The sequence below is a fragment of the Xenopus laevis genome, chromosome 2S (assembly GCF_017654675.1).
Source record: "Xenopus laevis strain J_2021 chromosome 2S, Xenopus_laevis_v10.1, whole genome shotgun sequence".
Classification (NCBI taxonomy): domain Eukaryota; kingdom Metazoa; phylum Chordata; class Amphibia; order Anura; family Pipidae; genus Xenopus; species Xenopus laevis.
Window position 1 is genome coordinate 28,104,744 of NC_054374.1, and position 21,897 is coordinate 28,126,640.

At 38.5% G+C, this 21,897-nt stretch overlaps 1 protein-coding gene across 5 annotated transcripts in view; it reads right to left on the bottom strand.

Annotated features, from left to right (window-relative positions):
* LOC108709287 (syntaxin-binding protein 5-like) overlaps positions 1-21,897 on the bottom strand; it is a 151,914-nt gene that overhangs the window by 71,333 nt on the left and 58,684 nt on the right. For all 5 annotated transcript variants that reach the window (XM_041583517.1, XM_041583516.1, XM_041583518.1 and 2 more), the window contains exons 6-11: positions 19,692-19,755; positions 16,617-16,700; positions 13,669-13,792; positions 10,556-10,634; positions 6,039-6,193; positions 3,702-3,774 (exon numbers count right to left, since the gene is read on the bottom strand). In XM_041583517.1, coding sequence (XP_041439451.1) covers positions 3,702-3,774; positions 6,039-6,193; positions 10,556-10,634; positions 13,669-13,792; positions 16,617-16,700; positions 19,692-19,755 — 579 coding nt within the window. The remainder of the gene's footprint in view (positions 1-3,701; positions 3,775-6,038; positions 6,194-10,555; positions 10,635-13,668; positions 13,793-16,616; positions 16,701-19,691; positions 19,756-21,897) is intronic.

A 21,897-nucleotide genomic window follows, 5' to 3' on the forward strand; every position in this document is an offset into this window, starting at 1 on the left:
GAGGGGCCCGGGGCCCACTGGGGCTACTGTCATGCAATTTGTGATGCACACAAAGGGGCAGATTTATCAAAGTTCAAGGTGTGAAAACAATTTCACAGAATTTCAAGCTATTTTTTGTGAAAAAAATCCAAAAATTCAAATATCTAAATTTATCATGAACTGTCTCTTTTAAAATTCGACTTTGACGTCTAAAACCTGCCGAATTGCTGTTTTAGCCTATGGGGGACCTCCTAGAACCTATCTGAAGTCAATTGGTTGACTTTGAAAAATCTTATTTTTGGGGAAAACTTTGATTGAATGCGCTATTACTTCGATTCATATGATTCGAATTCTGCCAAATACGGACCAATTCAATTGAAAACGGACCTATTCGGGCAAAAAAAAAACCTTTGACTTAATTTCGGTTGATCTTTTTGAATTCGAATTTTGAAGTTTTTCATATTCTAAATTTGACCCTTGATAAGTATAAACATAATTGTGTACTTATTCTGATTTACCTACTTCTCTATCTACACATTTTTCAAAAAGTGTGCACTTGGCTTTAAGAAGTGTGTATAAAGGATCATTTTTTGTGAAATCAGCCCAGGAATAAAATAGAGGGAATACTGGAGGCAACTAATGTCTTTATGGAGAAGCTGAAGAGAGCACCCCTTTAACTATGTCTACATTTTAAGGGTCCCTCTTTAAAAGGATGTTCTGGTCTGAGATAAGATGAAAGTCTAGGATCGGTGCCACCTTAAAAAATCAGGGGACACTATACCCATTAATTAACAGGCCCTCTTCCTGGGTTACTAGCCCACTATTCAACTGGGGCCTACTAAATAATTATTTATAAATACTACAATTTGCAAAAACACGTCCCTGACTGGACATATGTACCCCATTAATAATGGCCTCAAGTTTAAAGGCCAAGTAAGAGTTCAAAGTAAGCCGGAACTAAGATAAAACTGTGATCACGCTGATCACCTCTGGAGATACATATAAAGAAATGGTGATTCTGGGACACCTTAAGTCAATACTGCTGAGCAAGAAGCATTCCCAATTATACAAATACTGCTGAAGTAATTACAGTTTATTTCATGAATACAATGCATGCTGTCATAAAAGCCAATGGCATCTGTAGCACCCACCAGAACTGCAGCTTGTGTATTTTATTCATGGAAGGGAAAGCACCATGCAAAGGTTTCTTCAGTTTGACTGAACTCTCCCGGTTAATAATTACTCGGCTACAGTGATAAGGTTTAATTAAGAGGTACAGTATATTCATTGTTCTTCAGTCACTAGCCAGTAAGCAAAACTGAGGCCAATCAGCACTGCAAATGGGCCTATTGAACAGGAAAGATAGGGATCTTTAAAAGGATACTGTCATGGGAAAACATGTTTTTTTCCAAAACACATCAGTTAATAGTGCAGCTCCAGCTGAATTCTGCACTGAAATCCATTTCTCAAAAGAGAAAACAGATGTGTTTATATTCAATTTTGACATGGGGCTAGACATATTGTCAGTTTCCCAGCTGTCCCTGTCATGTGACTTGTGCCTAGGGTTGCCACCTTTTCTGGAAAAAAATACCGGCCTTCCTATATATTTATCTTTATTCCCTATTAATAACATAAGGATCAGTCATAATTTTTACCGGACAGGCAGGAAAAATACCGGCCAGGTGGCAACCCTACTTGTGCCTGCACTTTAGGATGGAACTACTTTCTGGTAGGCTGTTATTTCTCCTACTTAATGTAACTGAATCAGTCTCAGTCGGACCTGGATTTTACTATTGAGTGTTGTTCTTAGATCTTCCAGCGAGCTGTTATCTTGTGTTAGGGAGCTGTTATCTTGTAAACTTCCCATTGTTCTGTTGTTATGCTGCTGGGGGTATCAGTGATATCACTCCAACTTGCAGTACAGCAGTAAAGAGTGACTGAAGTTTATCAGAGCACAAGTCACATGACTGGGGGCAGCTGGGAAACTGACAATATGTCTAGCCCCATGTCAGATTTCAAAATTGAATATAGCAAATTCTGTTTGCTCTTTCGAAAAATGGATTTCAGTGCAGAATTCTGCTGGAGCAGCACTATTAACTGATGCATTTTGGAAAAAACATGTTTTCCCATGACAGTATCCCTTTAAGGACAAATTCCATCACACGAATATTCTTGAGAGTTGTTATCCAGGGGGAGCTTGGGGTATAATTCTGCAATAAAAGTATATTCATGCTAATGTGTTATGATTGCTATAAAATATGTTTTTTTTGTAGTGCAAAAGGTGAGCTCCTATTAAAAACATGCAACATGCAATTATCTCTTGTGCCATATAATTACATTATTTCTGAGTCTGCTTTGCAGACTAATAATAATAATAGTGATCATTAATGATTAAAGGGTACATGGTAGATTAGGGTATGGTCTGGGTAAAAGGAGCCAAGATTGTTAAATTGTAATCAGGGCCGCCATCAGGGGAACACAGGGGGTACTGCTGTACCGGGCCCAGGCCTGAAGGAGGGCCCGGCTGTGCTGCACTTTTCGAAAGTACCTAGCCCCCCTTGACAGCGCCGAAGCAGTGTCGCCCTTCTAAAGTCCCTGAAAAGCCGAAGTTGGCGAAAAGACCAGAAGTCACGAAAACAGCCGAAATTGAAGTCATGAATAGGCAAAAAACCTGAAGTCACAAAAACAGCCGAAACTGATGTCCTGAAGCGGCGAAAAAACCCAAAGTCACAAAAACAGCCGAAATTGAAGTCCCGAATCGTTGAAAAACCCGAAGTCACGAAAACAGCCGAAATTTAAGTCCTGAAGCGTCGGAAAAAACAGAAGTCACGAAAACAGACGAAATTGAAGTCCTGAAGTGGCGAAAAGACCCAAAGTCACAACAGGAGGCGAAGTTGAAATTCTGAAACCACGAGTTCAATTCTACTGAACACCAATGTGCTTTTTTTTTTAATCCCCTTGCCACCAATGTATTATTTTATTATTCTATAGGCCCCTGCCACCATGTTTTTTTAAAAAATATTCTCTGGTGCCCCAATTTTTTTTTACTTGTAAGGGGAGCCCTGGCACCAATGTTTTTTAAAAAAAATATTCTCAGGGCCCCAATTTTTTTAACTTGTAAGGGGGCCCTGGTGCCAATTTTTTTAAAAAAATATTCTATGGGGCCCCAATTTTTTTTCTTGTAAGGGGGCCCTGGCGCCAATTTTTTTAAAAAAAAAAATATATTCTCTGGGGCCCCAAATTTTTTAACTTGTAAGGGGGGCCCTGGCATTAATGTTTTTTAAAAGAATATCCTCTGGGGCCCCAATTTTTTTTACTTGTAAGGGGGGCCCTGACCATCAACATCTTTTTATAACGTGTGTGTGTGTGGGTTACCTTTTTTAGCGCTGATGTCTGTGAGGTCTTTTAACTGTGGTGTGGAGTGGACGGAATCTGGGGTGGGGCTTTCAGGTTGGGGTGGGCATGGCCTAGGGGCCCCCATAAATTTTTCTGTATGGGGCCCCATGATTTCTTTTGGTGGCCCTGGTTGTAATTATGTGAAAAAAAGTTACACTACAATTCACAGGATACGGAATCTAAGTGCATTTTTAGCGGTCCTAGTCACCGGGATCCAAGCACAACCCGAGTGCGTGGGGAGATGGTGCAAATCAGTACCATGCTAGGAGACAATCAAATGTTATTAGAAATGTAAAATAGAAAGGAATAAGGTTACTCAGCCTTACTTGCTCTGGGTAAGATCAACAATGATAAGGTCCTTCTCCAGTAGAACTGCCACAGCATATGGTTCCTGGAATTCTAAGGGCACAGGGTGCAAAGACTTACAATTAACTGTATATCAAAATAAGTAAAAGTTAAAGAAACAATGTTTTAAAATTGTCAAAATACAGTTATGGGACCTGTTATCCAGAATGCTCGAGACCTGGGGTTTTCCAGATAACGGATTTTTCCATAATTTGGATCTTTATACCTTTAGTCTACTAGAAATTCATGTAAATATTAAATAAACCCAATAGGCTGGTTTTGCTTCCAATAAGGATTAATTATATCTTATTTGGGATCAAGTACAAGCTACTGTTTTATTATTACAGAGAAAAAGGAAATCATTTTTAAACATTTGGATTATTTGGATAAAATGGAGTTCCATAATTCTGAGCTTTCTGGATATCGGGTTTCCGGATAACAGATCTCATACCTGTATATTTTCCAGGGCAAGTTACAGTTAACTGGAAAACGACATATCAGACGATTCTTATTTTAAAAGTTTATTATGACAACAGCAAATATATTAGGGCAAGGCATTTAAAAATAACATCATGCGCTACACATATGGAGGCACATTTATCAAAAGTCGAATTTCGAATTCATGTTTTTGAGGTTTTTTTTTTTAAAACTCCCATCAACTCTCATGAACTCGAAATTCGACCAATCGAAATTCATTTTAAAAACTCGGGCGAATTAATTCGACCTGAAAACTCGAATTGAATTTGAATTAGTTTCCAATTTTAAAAACTCTATTGGAATGTCAGGAAGGCTGCAAACAACTCCAAATTGACGCCTCCCATTGACCATTCGGCAGGTTTTAGTTTTAGTTGAATTCGAGTTCTTAAAGGGCCAGAGTATGATAAATCTCAAAAATCAAAATCGAATTTTTGAAATACGCCAAATTCCCTAGTCGAATTTGACAGTGTTGACCATAAAAAAGCAAAAATTCAAATTTCGAATTTGAATTTTCAATTCGACCCTTGATAAATCTGCCCCTGTCTTGAATCTACTAATACTCCCTTCCTTGATGTGCAGCACTGTTACCCCGAAGGCTAGAATTCCAGGCACTTATTCCTCCAACTGGGAGGAGAACCTCTACTGAGCTTTGTGTTTAGGCAATTTTGCCCTTGTCTTTCTAGTCTAGATTCCAAATGACTCTGGCTGCATTGGCCACCGGCCCAAGCAAACACACAGGGGCATATTCTCTAAGCGCCGAATTTGCGCTATCGTCTGCTTCGCTTACGTCGCAACACTACGTTCGCAAGGACAACTCTAATTCACTAAAATCCGAAGTTGCGTCCTGGGCACCGAACGCTGGTGAAGATGTGCTAGCGTTACTGCGCCAATTGAAGTGAAGTTGCGCTATTGCCGCCTAATTTGCATATGGCGGGAAGTTAAAGTTAAATGGACGTATATGTTGCAGCCAATACATTACACTACACAAGCCCAGGGAACCTTAATAAAATAAAATAAAGTTGTTATAATGCCCTACACATGAGCCCAGTGTATAGTTTATGTGCCACATGTTAGGAAATGTAGGGGGGAAGCCGGTAACTCCAAAAAAAATGTTACACTCTTTTGCAGCCTATCACCCTGAAAAATGAAAAGTCGCCAGCGTTTTTTGGGAAATTTTCAACTATTTTTTGAGGAAGTCCTATCTATTCTATTGCACCTCACCTGGTCTGAGGTGGCAAATATGGTGCGTTCAGTAAAATCCACATCTTAGTGAATTTGCTTTACGTCCATTCGCCAGAGCGCAACTCCGTCAGGCTTAAGGGAGCGAATTACCGCTAGAGTCTCCTTTGCTAGCGAAGTTACGCCTGTGCCTGTTAGTAAATCGGCAAAGTAACGAAATGACGCCACGCTGGCGAATCTTCGCTAGCGTTAGTCACTTCGCCCTTTACTGAACCTGCCCCACAGTGTGGAATGGCAGACAAACTACTTAGATTTCCTGGGAGCAGGGGACCACAGCAACCCTGCTAAAATTTAAACAAACAGCATGAAAAACAGGATTATATAAAAAGAACTCCCTTTAAAACATTTTGAGAGTTTTGTAGAGTTCTACATATAAATGTATTTTTCCAAATCCAAAATTAATACAATTAACACAACACAGGTTTGCATCAGTCAGTGCTCTATACATCAAAGCAGTTATGTGAATAAACTGTTTGTGAACCAGAAAGACATTTGGAATGTAACATGTTCCCAATGCTCTCATTATCATGTAATAAAGCAGTAATTATGATTTTGTTATAGTTTAAATCATTAACAAAATATATAAGGCACTCAGCCCTTACCATTGGGGTATGGAGTTTCACAAAGAGTTAAAAAGTCCACAATTGGATGATCCATTTCCAGTACAGTGATGGATTTTCCGTGCATGATAGTTAAACTGGGTCTCCTACAGGCTTTATCATAGGATAGTCCTCCAGAGAAAATGATAAAGGGTTCACTAAAAAGCAAATGAAAGAGATAAGTAAAATAAATGTTTGGTCATGTCACAGGTAATGGACACTAGGGATACACCGAATCCAGGATTCGATTCAGGATGTGGCCAGGATTCGGCCTTTTTCAGCAGGATTCAGCTAAAGGCAAGGCCAAACATGGCATTTTTGCGCCGTTTATACGGTGCGTTTTTAAAAAAGAACAGCCAGGTGTATATACGCCACTGAAACCACATGCGACCATCAACATGTGTTTTTCATGCGTTTTTCAGCATGTAGGATTCTTTTCCCAACATGCCCTTCTCATTGTTCTCATTGAGAATTTGGACACCATACTTAAAATACGCTGTTTGGTTTCAAACGTGCAGATCCCATAGAGTCTATTGATTTGGTAGTTTCTTGACGTATTAGCGTTTCTGCTACAAAACGCCAATACTGGTGTCCTGTGGCAGATTTCAGCTTGCAAGCGCCCTGTGTGAATTGCCATTGTGTGTTTTCCATTAGTTTCAGTGGTAGTGCAGTTTATGCGTATTTACGCCTGGCTGTTCTTTTTTAAAAACACAACATAAAAACGCCGCAAAAAAGCCACGTCATGAATTTTTGCTTTCGGAGTTTAGTAAATAACCCCCTAGGTGTTCTTGTGTTGGTCTTGTGTCCGGGGGTAACAGCCTTTGGCAATACAAGTATGGGATCAGTTATGCTGAAACCCGTTATCCGTTATTACAGAAAAGTCATCTTCCATAGAATCCATTATAATCAAATAATCCAAATTGATAAAAATTATTTCCTTTTTCTGTGTAATAATAAAACAGTGGCTTGTATTTGATCCCAACTAAGATATAAATAATCCTTATAGGAAGCAAAACCATCTTATTGGGTTTATTAAGTGCTAGGCCACACGGGAAGATTTCAGGGAGATTAGTCGCCTGGCGACTAATCGCCGCGTCTAATCTCCATGAATGGCTTGCTGGTATCTTGCAACCGCTAGCACTAAAGTCGCCTGCGCCTATTCACACGCGGCGACGCGTTTTTCAAAGTCACTCGAAATTGCCTCGTGTGGCCCTAGCCTTAATGTTTACATGATTTTCCAGCAGACTCATGGTGTGAAGATCAATGTTACGCAAAGATCTGTTATCTGGAAAACTCCAGGTACCGAGCATTCTGGATAACAGGTCCCATACCTGTAATAGCTGTCCCAATAATTGCTGCTATTGTAAGCCAGTGCTCTTGGGTGCAATAATATGGACCCATGTTTTTTGTTTACAAAAAGAAGTTGGCAAGATCTTATTCATAGTCGCAGTGACTCCTCCCATCAGGTGTTTTTTTTAATTCTCAAAAGGAATGAGGGAGAATGGCAGAATGCACTGCCAGCCTACTGTGTACATATAAGGCAACTTCAATTATTATCCATCTATGTGCATAGATGTCATGCGTAATCCTTTGTTATGACTTGATATATTTGCACAGTTTCTATTCATATCTCCTCTTTATTGCTGGCATGCTGCTTGCAGCCTGGTAATGTACGTATAATTTATAACCATCACATGCTCTCCATTACCTGTGCTAATGTGAAAATAGTTCTAGTGCATTATAATCAACAAGAGAAATATTCCACCAGAATGAGTCCGTTTCATTTCTTTCATCTCCAAGTGTACTTTTAAATTACTGACACGTAAGAGAATAAATGGCATTTGTGGCTTTTTATAATACAAGACATTGTTAAAATATTCAGCACATTTACCAAGAGTGCTATAAAGCAAGCTGAAAATGCTATTCATGCTTCAATAATTCTTTCTTTGATTTTGGCCAAGCGGGTAATTGCCAGGGTATCGCTTTCTGCGGGTTACAGAGAATTCTGTAGAGTAACAAAGGCAGGGCTGGCTCTTTTGTGAGTAGATCAGAGAGGAGTAATTGGCAATTGACAAGCCATATCTATTTAAACTTCTCTCTCTCTCTATGGAGTTTATTTGTCAAGGTGTGAAAAGTATGCCCTGAGTTTTACTTATTCTATAAGGATAATTGTAGTAAGGTTGTTAATTGAAATGAAAAAAATGCATATAGTATAGCAGGGATCCCCAACCTTTTCAACCCGAGAGCAACATTCAGAAGTAAAAGGAGTTGGGGAGCAACACTAGCATGAAACAGTTCATGGGGTGCTAAATAAGGGCTGTGATTGGCCATTTAGTAGTCCCTATGTGGATTATCAACCTACAGGAAGCTCTGTTTGGCAGTACAGCTGGTTTTTATACAACCAAAACTTGCCCCCAAGCCTGGAATTCATAAATAAGCAGCTGATTTGAGGCCACTGGGAGCAACATCCAAGGGGTTGGAGAGCAACATGTTACTCACGAGCTACTGGTTGGGGATCACTGTAGTATAGTGTAAAGTGATTTGGCCTGGGCGTTAAGCCAGGGAGATATTGTGCCTATGAGTAAGTGCCCCAATAGGCACGAAACGCGTTAGGTCATGTCCTAATAAATGTTCTAATTTTTTAAATTATTGTTTCTTTATTATTGGAGGTCCTCAAGTCTCTTTTTTGAAATAGTGTTTTGGACTTGCACCTTGGGACTGGGGTGAACTGTGAGTAAATCCTCTATAACTAACCTAAAAATTTGTATTTTTGATTTATCGATTATTTTTTTTGAGTAGTAACGTATATACTTTTTCTTATGTGGCATTAGCACAAACCTTGCTATTATAGATATTTTTAGCACCTAATTCTAATTACAACACAATCTAATTGCTAAGCAAAATAAAAATGTTTCTAATATAGTTAGTTAGCCAAAGATGTAATGTATAAAGACTGGAGTGACTGGATGTGTAATAAAATAGCCAGAACACTACTTCCTGCTTTTCAGCTCTATAAATCTGAGTTAGTCAGCGACTTGAAGGCGGGCCACATGGTATATATCTGTTCAGTGAGTTTGCAATTGATCCTCAGCATTCAGCTCAGATTCAAAAGCAACAGATGAACCATGTGGCCCCCCCTTCAAGTCTCTGATTGGTTACTGCCTGGTAGCCAGGGTAACCAGTCAGTGTAAACCAAGAGAGCTGGAAAGCGGGAAGTTGGGCTATGTTCTGTTATGTTTGATATCTAGTCACTCCAGCCTTTATGCATTACATATTTGGCTAACTAACTATATTAGAAACATTTTTTATTTTGCACAGCCTATCTATTTATATTATAAATGTTGGTGCAAATGCTTGTAATGCGTGTAATACTTTTTATTACACGTCCAGGGAACCTTAAAGGGATACTGTCATGGGAAAACATGTTTTTTTCAAAACGCATCAGTTAATAGTGCTGCTCCAGCAGAATTCTGCACTGCAATCCATTTTTCAAAAGAGCAAACAGATTTTTTTATATTCAATTTTGAAATCTGACATGGGGCTAGACATATTGTCAGTTTCCCAGCTGTCCCCAGTCATGTGACTTGTGCTCTGATAAACTTCAGTCACTCTTTACTGCTGTACTGCAAGTTGGAGTGATATCACCCCCTCCCCCCCCAGCAGCCTAACAAAAGAACAATGGGAAGGTAACCAGATAACAGCTCACTGGTAGATCTAAGAACAATACTCAATAGTAAAAGCCAAGTCCCACTGAGATTGATTCAGAGAAGTAACAGCCTGCCAGAAAGTAGTTCCAAATGCAGGCACACTTCACATGACTGGGGCAGCTGGGAAACTGGGAAGGTTATGTCTGCAATTTTCTGACATGAAATGCTCTAGAAATCTCAAAAGGGGTGCACCACTCAAACCAGCAGCTTTTGTCAAAGACCTACCACTTCTACAGGCAGATACTCTATCATGACCTGGATAAATTAAAACCTTTACAGACACATGAACGGTTCTTGTCCATCTCTCTGCACAGTGTTGTAAGTGCTGCCTGTTACTATTCTAGAGTGTCCCTTGGGCCTGCCTAAAGTTCCACAGACATATACTTTATTTTTATGGTAAAACCTCTCTTGTTAAAGGTGAAATTATCTCTATCTTCAGCAAAAAACAAAAAGTGTGTCATTATCTGAGGTATCTGTAGTTAGGATCTCACCCTTACACACATACACTTTCCTGCAATAGTCCTCACACAGTAAATTGTGGTAGAAAGCTTTTAGGTCATAAAGAATAGGAATTTACACAGTTGACTTTAGGACCTACTGTACACAGGGCTTTTGCAGGACTACAGAGCATACAAATGAGTTTGCTGCAGCAGCAGGACACAGAAACGGCATATGAAATGCCTAATAATCGGCATAAGTCCCAAGTAGCTGTCCTGTCCATATGTCAGCAGAGCTCATATTTAACTATGGCACCAGATTATATTAACACGTCTGTACCTTATCAAAGTGGGTGCAAAATTATTTGATACCTACCTGTTTTTACATGTCCTGTATTCTACTTGTAAAATTGGTTTACATGATTCAGGTTTCCTCCCATCTCTTTGACTTTTCCCTATAAAACAAAATAGGTATAAGACGTAGACATAATCTTAGTCACTAAAACAATAATTCAAACTAATAATTACTCCTTTCAGATGCCTAGTGTTGCCTATAGATCCAAAAATGGAATGTATGAAGACTGGAGTGACTGGATGTGCAACATAATAGCCAGAACACTATGCTTTTCAGCTCTCTAAATCTGAGTTAGTCAGTGACTTTAAGGGGGGCCACATGGGACATAACTGTTCAGTGAGTTTGCAATCTCAGCTCAGATTCAAAAGCAACAATTTTGACCCAAGTGCCCCCCGCTCAAGTCACTGATTGGTTACTGTCTGGTAACCAATCAGTGGAAACCAAGAGAGCTTCAAAGCAGGAAGTAGTGTTCTGTTCTGTAAGACATCCAGTCACTCCAGCTTTTATACATTACATTTTTGGCTAACTATATTGGAAACATGTTTTATTTTGCACAGCCTATCTGTTTACCTATTCTGTTGAATTAAATAAAATAAGCATGTCCATGACTCTGGTAGGAGTGTTCAGGGTTCAGCCTTCCTTGGATATGCATTTTCTCTGCGCGCAAGTAAGCCGATAAATGTAAAAGAAATTGAGTAAAAATAATTTTAGATGTTTCAAAATGCCCTCGTAGTCCATAACTGAATTGTGCTAAGACCGAAGAGAATATTTGTTTTAATTTGAAATGCTTCAGAACGAAGAGAATCAATCCTAGAGCCTGCCAGCTGCTGCAGTTCTCCCATCAACCCCAGTGAGCTGTTGCTTGGAGAGCTCTTAATCTGACTCCCCCACGCTATATTATTTGTTGGATGGATGGAAAACCAATAAGTTCCTCTCTCAGAAGAAACCCATAAGGGCTTTACAGAGAAAGATGTGCAGGAAAGTGTTGGCCAGGATAAGGTCAGTTGATCAGAAACAAAGCAGCACAGGGGCAGATTTACCAAATGTCCAATTGTTTTCCCTATTAAAATGGAGTATTTTTTAGTCCAACATCCCTGGTGCGCTTATATTGCTGGCCAAACATTCAATAGCAAACATAGGTATCGTTACCCAGCAAACATTCTTAAGAATGAATAAACAGACAGCACACAGACCTGGTTGAAGAGATACATAATTGTTGCTGATTTGTTAGAAACACTACAACAATATTACACAGGTCAGTCAATTGGGTTTGGAGGTCTCCTCAGCTAACAATATTGTATAGGTCAGCATTTGGGTTTGGAGGTCGCTTCAGATCTTGAATATAAAAGGAAGCCTCGTCTTTTGATTGGTATGTTTGTCTCGGACCAATGAGTGGGTGCAAGGAATATGGATCATTGCTTGATTATCGGGAAACTGAGGGTCATGAACCAAAGGTTCTGGGTCTCCCTGGTGGTGCTAAAAGGGGAAGTAACATCTAAACATAAACATGAGCTTAATGCACCAGAAGCCTAATCAAACAGATGATTTATGCTTTCAAAGTTGGCCATAGGGATTCACCATCTTGTAACTTTGTTAAACATCTTTGCAAAACCAAGGCTGTGCACATGCTCAGTGTGGTCTGGGCTGCTTAGGGATCGTCATAAATTATCTAAACAGCACAAGTCAAATAATTGTCTTCTGTCAGAAGCGGATACAGCAAGACTGATTAATAATCAGAATATGCAGACTGCACTGGGTCATTTGTTGTCATGTAATCTTATGTGGATTTTATAGTTTCTTGTACTGTTTAATACAAACTTACTCCAAATCTGCAGAACCAGTGGCTGCAGCAAAATAATCCTCCAAATAGAATCCTAGTTTATCTGTTTAAATCTGGCTCCATGGTCTTTGTCTCTGCAGCTGCAGCTGGAAACCGTAAAGGGGATGTAAAGCCAAAATTAAATCCAATATAGTCGCTGACTGCTCTACAGGGAAACAAACAAAGCTGCTTGAGTTCTGCATGGCTGGTAAGTAAGGCAGGGCTCCCTCTGCTGTTCATAATTATGATTGTTTCCCTGGAGAGCATTTAGGGACCGTCTGACAATTCCTATCCACAGCAGTAAATGAAGGGAGAGTTTCACTGCATACAGTCAGGCATCTTATAACGGTACACATTTTTTAATTAAAGTATATAGGAGATAGCTTTCTTTTTCATTAAAGAAAGTAAAAATGGGATTTTATTTTTTTGACTTTACATGCCCTTTAAAGGGATACTGTCATGGGAAAACATGTTTTTTTTCAAAATGCATCTGTTAATAGACTTCTGCACTGAATTCAGTTTTTCATAAAAGCAAACTGATTTTTTATATTTTAATTTTGAAATCTGACATGGGGCTATACTTATTGTCAGTTTCCTAGGTGCCCTCAGTCACGTGACTTGTGCTCTGTTAAACTTCAGTCACTCTTTATTTCTGAACTGCAAGTTAGAGTGATATCACCCCCTCCCTTCCCCCCCAGCAGACCACCAGCAGAACAATGGAAAGGTAACCAGATAACAGCTCCCTGGTAGATATAAGAACAGCACTTAATAGTAAAAATCCATGTCCCACTGCGACTCCTTCAGTTATATTGAGTAGGAAAAACAACAGCCTGTCAGAAAGCAGTTCCATAGTGCAGCACTGGCTCTTTCTGAAAGCACATGACCAGGCAAAATGATCTGAGATGCACCTACACACCAATATTACAACTAAAAAAAATACACTTGTTGGATTAAGAATTACATTTTATATGACAGAGTGAATCATTTGCAGTGGAAAGAGTGTCATTTAGAAATAAAAACGACACCATAAAAATCATGACAGAATCCCTCTAATTAATGCAGAACACTTCATACTAAGCTAAGTAAGCTAAGTAAATCTATTTAATTGTACTATTACTTGTGTTTGTGTAAGTTATTGCTCACTAGCAGTTATTCAGAAGGCTTAATCATTGATCCTGTATATTTTATTAGTATTTTTATAAATGATAATTAGTTAAATTCATATTAATAAAGGTTCACCCCTTTATTACACCAGGCAAAAACATTCTATCCCACAGACCAAAATCAATCAGCTGTAAACAAGAGTTGTCCTTACCATGGGGAACAGTGATCTGAGAGGGTCTGCTGGGGTTCTTTACATTCCATACCGTGAGACTGCCATCTGAATGACTGCACATAAACTGCTTCCCTTCATGGTGCCAGGCAATAGAGTGAATGGCCTGAAAATACACAAACAGCTTCCAGATTAAATCCAGTAAAACGTTTTTAATATGTGTGCAATGTGGCAAAGAAAGCCAATGTTCAGACTGGAGTTTGCCCAGAGACAACTTGTATGCAACTTTAATATATTGAATACATTGAATATATGGAGAATTGCACTGCAAATCAATGATTGAACACAATTTTTTATAATAAGCACTGGCAACAGATGAGAGATGGACATTATCATGTAAAACACTGCCCCCCAATATAACATTTAGGGGGTTATTTATTAAAGTCCGAATGCCAAAAACAAGGTTTTTTTTACTATAGAATTCTAGTTTTTAGTGGAAAAAAACCTTGATTTTTCATGATTTATTATATCCCGATTATATATCGGAAAACACCGATTCTGAAAACTTTGCATCTCAGACCTGCCAAGGTTGTAAATAAGTTAATGGGAGAAGTCCCGAAGATATCCTGATCTGAGCTGGGTTTTGTGAAAAAATCCGAAGATTCTATGGTTTTGGCCAAAAATCCAAAAGAATCTGAGTTTTCGGGCAGAAAATCAAAAAATGTGTACGATTCCTTTTCTTCACGATTTTTTCAGGGTTTTTCTCGCACAGGAAATTTTGGAGAAAATGTATTGATAAATAAGGGGAAATACCCCGTGTGGATTTGGTCAGAGTATATTTCAGAATATATATATATATATGTATATTTAGTATAAAAAATAATTTTTAGTGAAAAAAAAATTCTGAATTTTTCAGGATTTATTATACCCCGAGGATGGAAAAAGTCTGAATCCGAAAATCCGGCATCTCAGACCTGCCGAGGTTGTATATAAGTCAATGGGAGAAGTCCCGAAGATATCTTGATTTGTGCTGGGGTTCATGAAATAATCCGAAGATTTCGTGGTTTACCGGAAAAAATCTGAGTTTTTAGGCGGAAAATCCGAAAAATGTGTATGATTTGTTTTCTTCACAATTTTTTCAGGGTTTTTCTTGCAACAGGAAATTTTTTGTATGATAAATAAGGAGACATAACCCGCATGGATTTAGTCAGAGTATATTTCAGAAAACAATTAGATAAATTTAGATTTTCATAAATAACCCCCTTAATGCCCAATATGTAATTTTTATCAAAAGGAAATAAATCTAAATGGTAAATGTTGCTATCATCCCATTCTTTGTGCTGAGCAATAGGTGATAAGAGTTCTAATCTCAACAGCTCATTGGTATAAGCCATATACACACGCATTCCATGTTCCATGTTCTAACTCATATTCTGTATCTTCCAATTCTGTGATTATTTTTATTTGCTTAATTTACACAGTTAGAGAATTCCCGCACACAGACATCAAGTTGCAGCTTTTATGCCCGAGCTTCTCTTTTGTATGAAATTACTGGTAGAGGAACAGGCAATCACTTCAATTATACATTCAACTTGTCTTTGCAGGTCAGATATTCATTGACTGAAACTGAGTTTTAAATGTAGTTGATCCACCGCACACCCGTTTATTCACATATACTGCACTACTGGTGCTGATGAAGGGAGGGTTGCACTTTGGTGGAATAATAAATGGGGTAAGCTGCATATAAATGTGTGCGGCTCCGAATAAATTGTGCATTGAAACTGAGTTTTTACATCTGCCCGAAGGAGAATGAATGCAGATTAGGGAATATAAAATATGAGACTTGATGTAAATGTAAATGACTTGTTCTTAGAATTAGAACAGAGAGCACTTCTCTAAAACAGTAGATGGGCAGACTGATACCCAATAGTAGGTGCTCTGTCTTAAAACGCCAAATAGAATTCCAGCAACTGTTCCGTATTTCGTATTATATTTTATTAGATATAAAAAAAACAGTTTGCTATTTTGAAAAATGGATTTCAGCGTATAATTCTGCTGGAGCAGCACTATAAACTGATGCGTTTGGAAAAAAAACATGTTTTCCCATGACAGTATCCCTTTAAGAACGTACATCATGATCAAGGGCTAGACATATAGGGGCAGATTTATCAACGGCACAGGTGAATTTTTCAATGAAAAAAAAATTTGAATTTCGAGCTATTTTTTGTGTACTTTGACTAGGGAATAGTCCAAATTCGATTCGAATTTGAAAAAAATTAAAAAATTCGAATATCGAAATCATGTACTGTCTTTTTAAAAATTCGACTTCGACCATTCGCCATCTAAAACCTGCCGGATTGTTGTTTTTGCCTATGGGGGACTTCCTAGAACCTATTTGGAGTCAATTGGTGGACGTTGAAAAATCTAAGTTTTTTTGGGAGAAACTTCGAATCGAAAACTGACCTATTCGACCAAAAAAACTTTTACTTTATTTCGGTTGGTCTTTTTGAATTCTAATTTTATTCAATTCGAAATTCGACCCTTAATAAATATTCCCATACTGTATTTGCTGTCGTTATCACTATACTATATAATCTGCTCCCCAAACACTCGTTATATTAAGTAATCAGCCTACGACGAGGAAAAATGTCACTGTTAAGTATCCATTTAAACATATGCAGCAGAATTTTGAACAGATATCTGGAGTACTGTAATAAAACAATGAAAAATTCTGTGTGTTCAAGGTTTATGCCCCAGGGTATTAGTTACATTTATAGAGAAATAAATCAATTCTCCCTGCCCAGACTTGTGGTTTGCAGCAGCATTATAAATAAAGAACAGCAGAAAAGCCTGCGCTGGTGATATGTATAAGAATAAAAAAAATCAGCTCTGTGCCTATATACTGTAATTATTACTACAGGCCTTTCAATACTGGATAATTATCAATATAAATATTTCTAACACGCAATCAAAACTGGAAAGAAACTCACCTCGTCGTAATAAAATCTTAGGTCGGCTCTTTTACATCGCAAATCCCAGAGAACTATTGTTCCGCTTTCATAACCTATTAGTAACTGCAAAACAGCAATAAGAAAGCTTCAATTATTTAGCCAGAAATAAATGTAATTCTCACATTATTGTAGCTTAACATGTATTTGATAAAGTCAAATATTCCCTCCTTGCCACATGTTTTCTACAGAACATAAAGAAATAAGCAACACTATCACCAAAAGACAAATAATAGAAACAAATGTGTCATGACTCATTTTAGATCATTAGAAGATTCCTAATTCAAATTCTAGTTGCATCAGCTTTTCTGGTTGGAAAAAAAATAAAAAATATAAACTTTTATCTCCTAAACTTTACTTTTATAAACAAACAAATATTATCAAGGGTCAAATTGAAAATTCGAATTTTCAAATACGAATTTTGAGTTTATTTTAGTGTAATTCCAATAGGGAATAGCCCAAATTTGATTCGGGTTTGAAAAAAAAATTATCATGTTCATCTAAAACCTGCTGAATTGGTGTTTTGGCCTATCGGGGACCTCCTACAATCAATTTGGAGTTGTTTGGTGGACTTTTGAAAATCTAATTTTTTTTTTAGTGAAAAAGCTCGAATCTAATTCGATTGAAGGTCGATCCTATTCACCCGAATTTCAAAAATGTTAATTTTTTAATAATTTTCGGTCGTTTTTTTTTCAAATTTTGAGTTATTATAAACTCCAATAAACTCTAAATTAGACCCGTGATAAATATGCCCCTAAGCCTCACTACATCCTTCCCTTTTTAATGTTACACTCCAGCATATTTCTGATAATTTAATAAAACATGATAACTGTGTGTAGTCACCCTAGGAGACACTTTCTATGTATCTTTTAGGGATGCACCGAATCCAGGATTCGTTTCGGGATCCGGCCTTTTTCAGCAGGATTCGGATGTTGCTGAATCCTTCTGCCCAGCCGAACTGAATCCAAATCCTAATTTGCATATGAAAATTAGGGATGGGGAGGTAAATCGCATGACTTTTTGTCACAAAACAAGGAAGTAAAAAATGATTCCCCTTCCCACCCCTAATTTGCACATGCAAATTAGGATTCGGATTTGGTTCGGTATTCAGCCAAATCTTTTGCAAAGAATTCAGGGGTTTCGGCCAAATCCAAAATAGTGGATTCGGTGCATCCCTAGTATCTTTGAAAAATGAAAAAGTTTTAACCAATATCATAAAACTTGAATTAAAATGGAACGCCTTCCTGCAAGACTTTCTCCATTAATTATACACCAGTAGCCACAGATATGAAAAGCATGCATTAAGATAAACTCTTTTTATCCAACATTATATGGTTATTTGTCCATGATGCTAATATATTAGATATCTATGCTAGAGTCCTGCGCGGGTCCATTTTTTGGAACCCGTACCCGACACGTACCCGCAACCTGCAATCCGTAACCTGGACCCACAACCCGCATTCTTACCTGCTTGGACCCGCTACCCGACCCACAAGTATCTTATCCGCAACACGGACCCTCGACCCTTTAACCATCAAGAATCAGAAAGTGCTGTCATTGTAAACCGGAAGTGACATCATCGGAAGTAGCAGTGATCAGAACAAAGTGGGTAAACAGGAAGTGCTGTCATTGTAAACCGGAAGTGACATCATCAGAAGTAGACGTGATCAGAAAAAAGGAGTAAAATCGCTATTGAGAAGATCCGCGGCCTGATCCGCGACCTGCAAACCCGCAGAACCACCAACCCGCGTCTATATCTGCACGCGTAACTTCTACCTGCAACCTGCAGGGTACAGCAGGTTTTTGCGGGTTACCCACGGGTACCCGACCCACTGTAGGACTCTAATCTATGCAAAGATGCCTGGAAGTTTTATTTTATTGGCATGTTGATAGTTTGATATTGCACAAGAACCACTAATGCCAGAAACAAAATACACAGATTCTTGTCTTGTCAGTCATATGTACTGAGAACATTTATATTTTATTCGATGTTTTTGACTTTAAAGTTTTTCGGGAAATTATGTGTTCTGGATTCTATTTACTTTAGGTTACCCCAGATAACCTAGGCAGGAAAGGCTCTGAAGATTCTAAAATCTGCTGTTTTTTTGTTCACTTTGCAAACAGAACCCTATTTGGAGACCACAGAGGAAATATAATATTACACAATGGCACAAGATATAGAGGTGTTCTGGCAGCGGCAGATGAAGCACCTATTTTGTATCAATCTGCAATTATATATGGATGATGGAATATATTTTTTTAGACTTTTCCATGAAAATGTTCATACACTTGCAAATTCAGACAGTAATACATTATTTCTGCCTGGTTTTTCTTTGTTTCACTTGTACAGAAAATACCTCCAGTAGAAGGTCCAACAGAGGGAAGAAGCATGTATATTAGATATTTAGCACTTTAGGGCCACATTCAATCAAAATGTGAATCCTAAATTTGGCGGGGGGGGTTAATACTAGTTTTCTTGAACATGGATACATGAAAAATTTCTCGAACTAGAAGCCTTTAAATGGAATGCTGAACTTAGCAAAAATAACTTCCTACTGAATATTCCTAGTTAAGAGACAAACTTTATCATGAGATAGTACAGGATAGTAAGCACCAGATGGGTATTAAATATCTACTGGGACTAGGGATGCACCGAATCCACTATATGGGATTTGGGGAACACCCTGAATCATTTGGGAAAGATTCGGCCAAATACCGAACTGAATCCGAATCATAATTTTCATATGAAAATTAGGGATGAGAAGGAAAAAACATTTTTTACTTCCTTGTTTTGTGACAAAAAGTCACACAATTTCCCTCCCCGCCAATAATTTGCATATGCAAATTAGGATTCGGTTCGGCTAGGCAAAAGGATTCGGCTGAATCCGAATCCTGCTGAAAAAGGCAGAATCCTGGCTGAATCCCGAACCGAATCCTGGATTTGGTGCAATCCTAACTGGGACACTACAAAATCAGCCTGGGTGTATGTAAAAGAGTATATGTAACCACAATAGTATCAAACAATAAGAAAATTATCATAGCAAAGCTTTATCTCACCTTCCCCTCATCTCTAGGAGTATCGCTTAAGTGTACAACTGGACCTGGGTGATTTTTTGTTGATCTGAAATGTAAAAGAAAGCAGTTGTGAGCTTATAACTTAAACAAAGTGCGATATAGCACAGGTTAAAAAACTCATAATACACTGCACCATAAGGAAGACATCTTCTTAAAAGCCTTTATAGAGCTAAGGGTTCTGACCCAGGCACCAGCAATGTTTCAGACCAACACTGATCAGCTCGATCAGCTTGATATAAGACTGGCGTTGGTTTAAAACGTTGCTGGTGCCTGGGTCAGAACCCTTAGCTCTATAAATGCTTTTAAGAAGATGTCTTCCTGATGGTGCAGTCTATTATCAGTTTTTCAGACATACAGATGGACGTGGCCATGATGTGACCTGCACCCATTCCTGGTATGAAAAACAGGTGCTTACAAAATTGTTGTGTGATTTAGCACAGGCTAAGCATGGGAACAATTCCTGAACTCCCATCATCATAAAGGATTAAATAAACTGCATGGCTATGCATTTTCTGGGCATGTAAAACCACAGTATGGGCACGTTAAAAAATACATCTCATATTACAGAAGAGCAAAATGATGAGTTCCTGTTGAGTACAGAAACAGTCTAGGGCACCTTTTTATCATTAAGAAATATTTATAAAGTGCCAACATATTCTGCAGCAGCCCTTTATAATAGATGGGAGTATACATCCAAGATACAGTATATACATACAAATGATGCAAGAAGTAAAAGAAGACCCAGCTCCACAGAGCTTATAATCTAAAAAGTAGCAAAATTGTGCACACAGCAAACTGAAGTCAAGAACAAGTAATACAATTCTTTAATAAAACAGCACATAGAGCTACTTAAATGGACATGGGCTGGTACCAGGTTTGCAGCAACTGAGAAAGGCACAAAATGCTGCTGCAGCCAGTATAAACAGCGGTATGTATGCAGATCAGCAGGTTTAGTCAGGGCGGCCATCAGGAGGGCACAGGGGGTACAAGTGTACTGGGCCCGGGCCTGAAGGGGGGACCGGCAGTGCTGAGCTTTTTAGCCGAAAATTGAAGTCCGGAAGCGGCGAAAAGACCCAAAGTCGCGAAAACAGCCGAAATTGAAGTCCTGAATCGGTGAAAAGACCTGAAGTCACGAAAGGAGACGAAGTTGAAGTCCTGAAGCCACAAGTTCAATTCCTCTGAACACCAATGTGTGTGTGTTTTTTTTTTTTTTAATCCCCTGGCCACCTATGTATTATTTTAATACTCTATAGGCCCCAGCCATCAATGTTTTTTTAAGAAATATTTTTTGGGGCCCCAATTTTTTTTTTACTTGTAAGGGGGGTCCTGGCACCAATGTTTTTTAAAAAAACTTTTATGGGGGGCCTTGGTGCCAATGTTTTTTTTAGCGCTGATGTCTGTGTGGTCTTTTAACTGTGATGTGGAGTGGGCGGGATCTGGGGTGGGGCTTGGGGGCCGGGGTGGGCGGGGTGATTTCTAACGGTGGCCCTGGGTTTAGTAAAGGCTCCCAAGTTTATACTCACTCGTTGATTCTCATCAGTACCAGTTAAAATAGACAAGGCATACACAGGTGCAATACATTTTAATTTGCCCCCAATAATGCCCGATGGTGCACCTGACTGTCCCACTTTTAGGATAGTTTGCTGGAAAGCATCACAAATGTACATTATTTACCTACAGTATCATGTAGGGATATGGATCATTAACTGTAAATCTTAGCAAGATAAAGGTTATGACTGTAAATGTGATTTATGTCTGATTCAGTTTTCTAGTTGTAGGCGAAGAGTAGGAAAAATGGATTTGTGTAATTACAGCAAACCTGTCTTATTTGTATTCATTTGCTAAATATCACCACATAGGACGTGTCTAAATGCTACATCTTTAATCATAATCATTTATACAATAACATGAATAAGGTGTTAACTCTTTTTTATAAGATGCTGGCAATGGTCACAGCTTTCCCAATGTCATACATTAAACCTATATTCTCAATTTATCATTCAAAAAAAGCTCTGATGCGTTTCAACTCCACGAAAGAACATTCATTTGTCATTCACTGCAGCAATATTTAAAGAAATGTTAAATTTACAGAAGGGAGAGTATAGTCAGTGCTGGGGCCCACGAGGGCCAGATGATTTTGGAAGTGGTGGATCTTGGGAAAGAGAAAGCTAGTTCTTGTGCAAATATA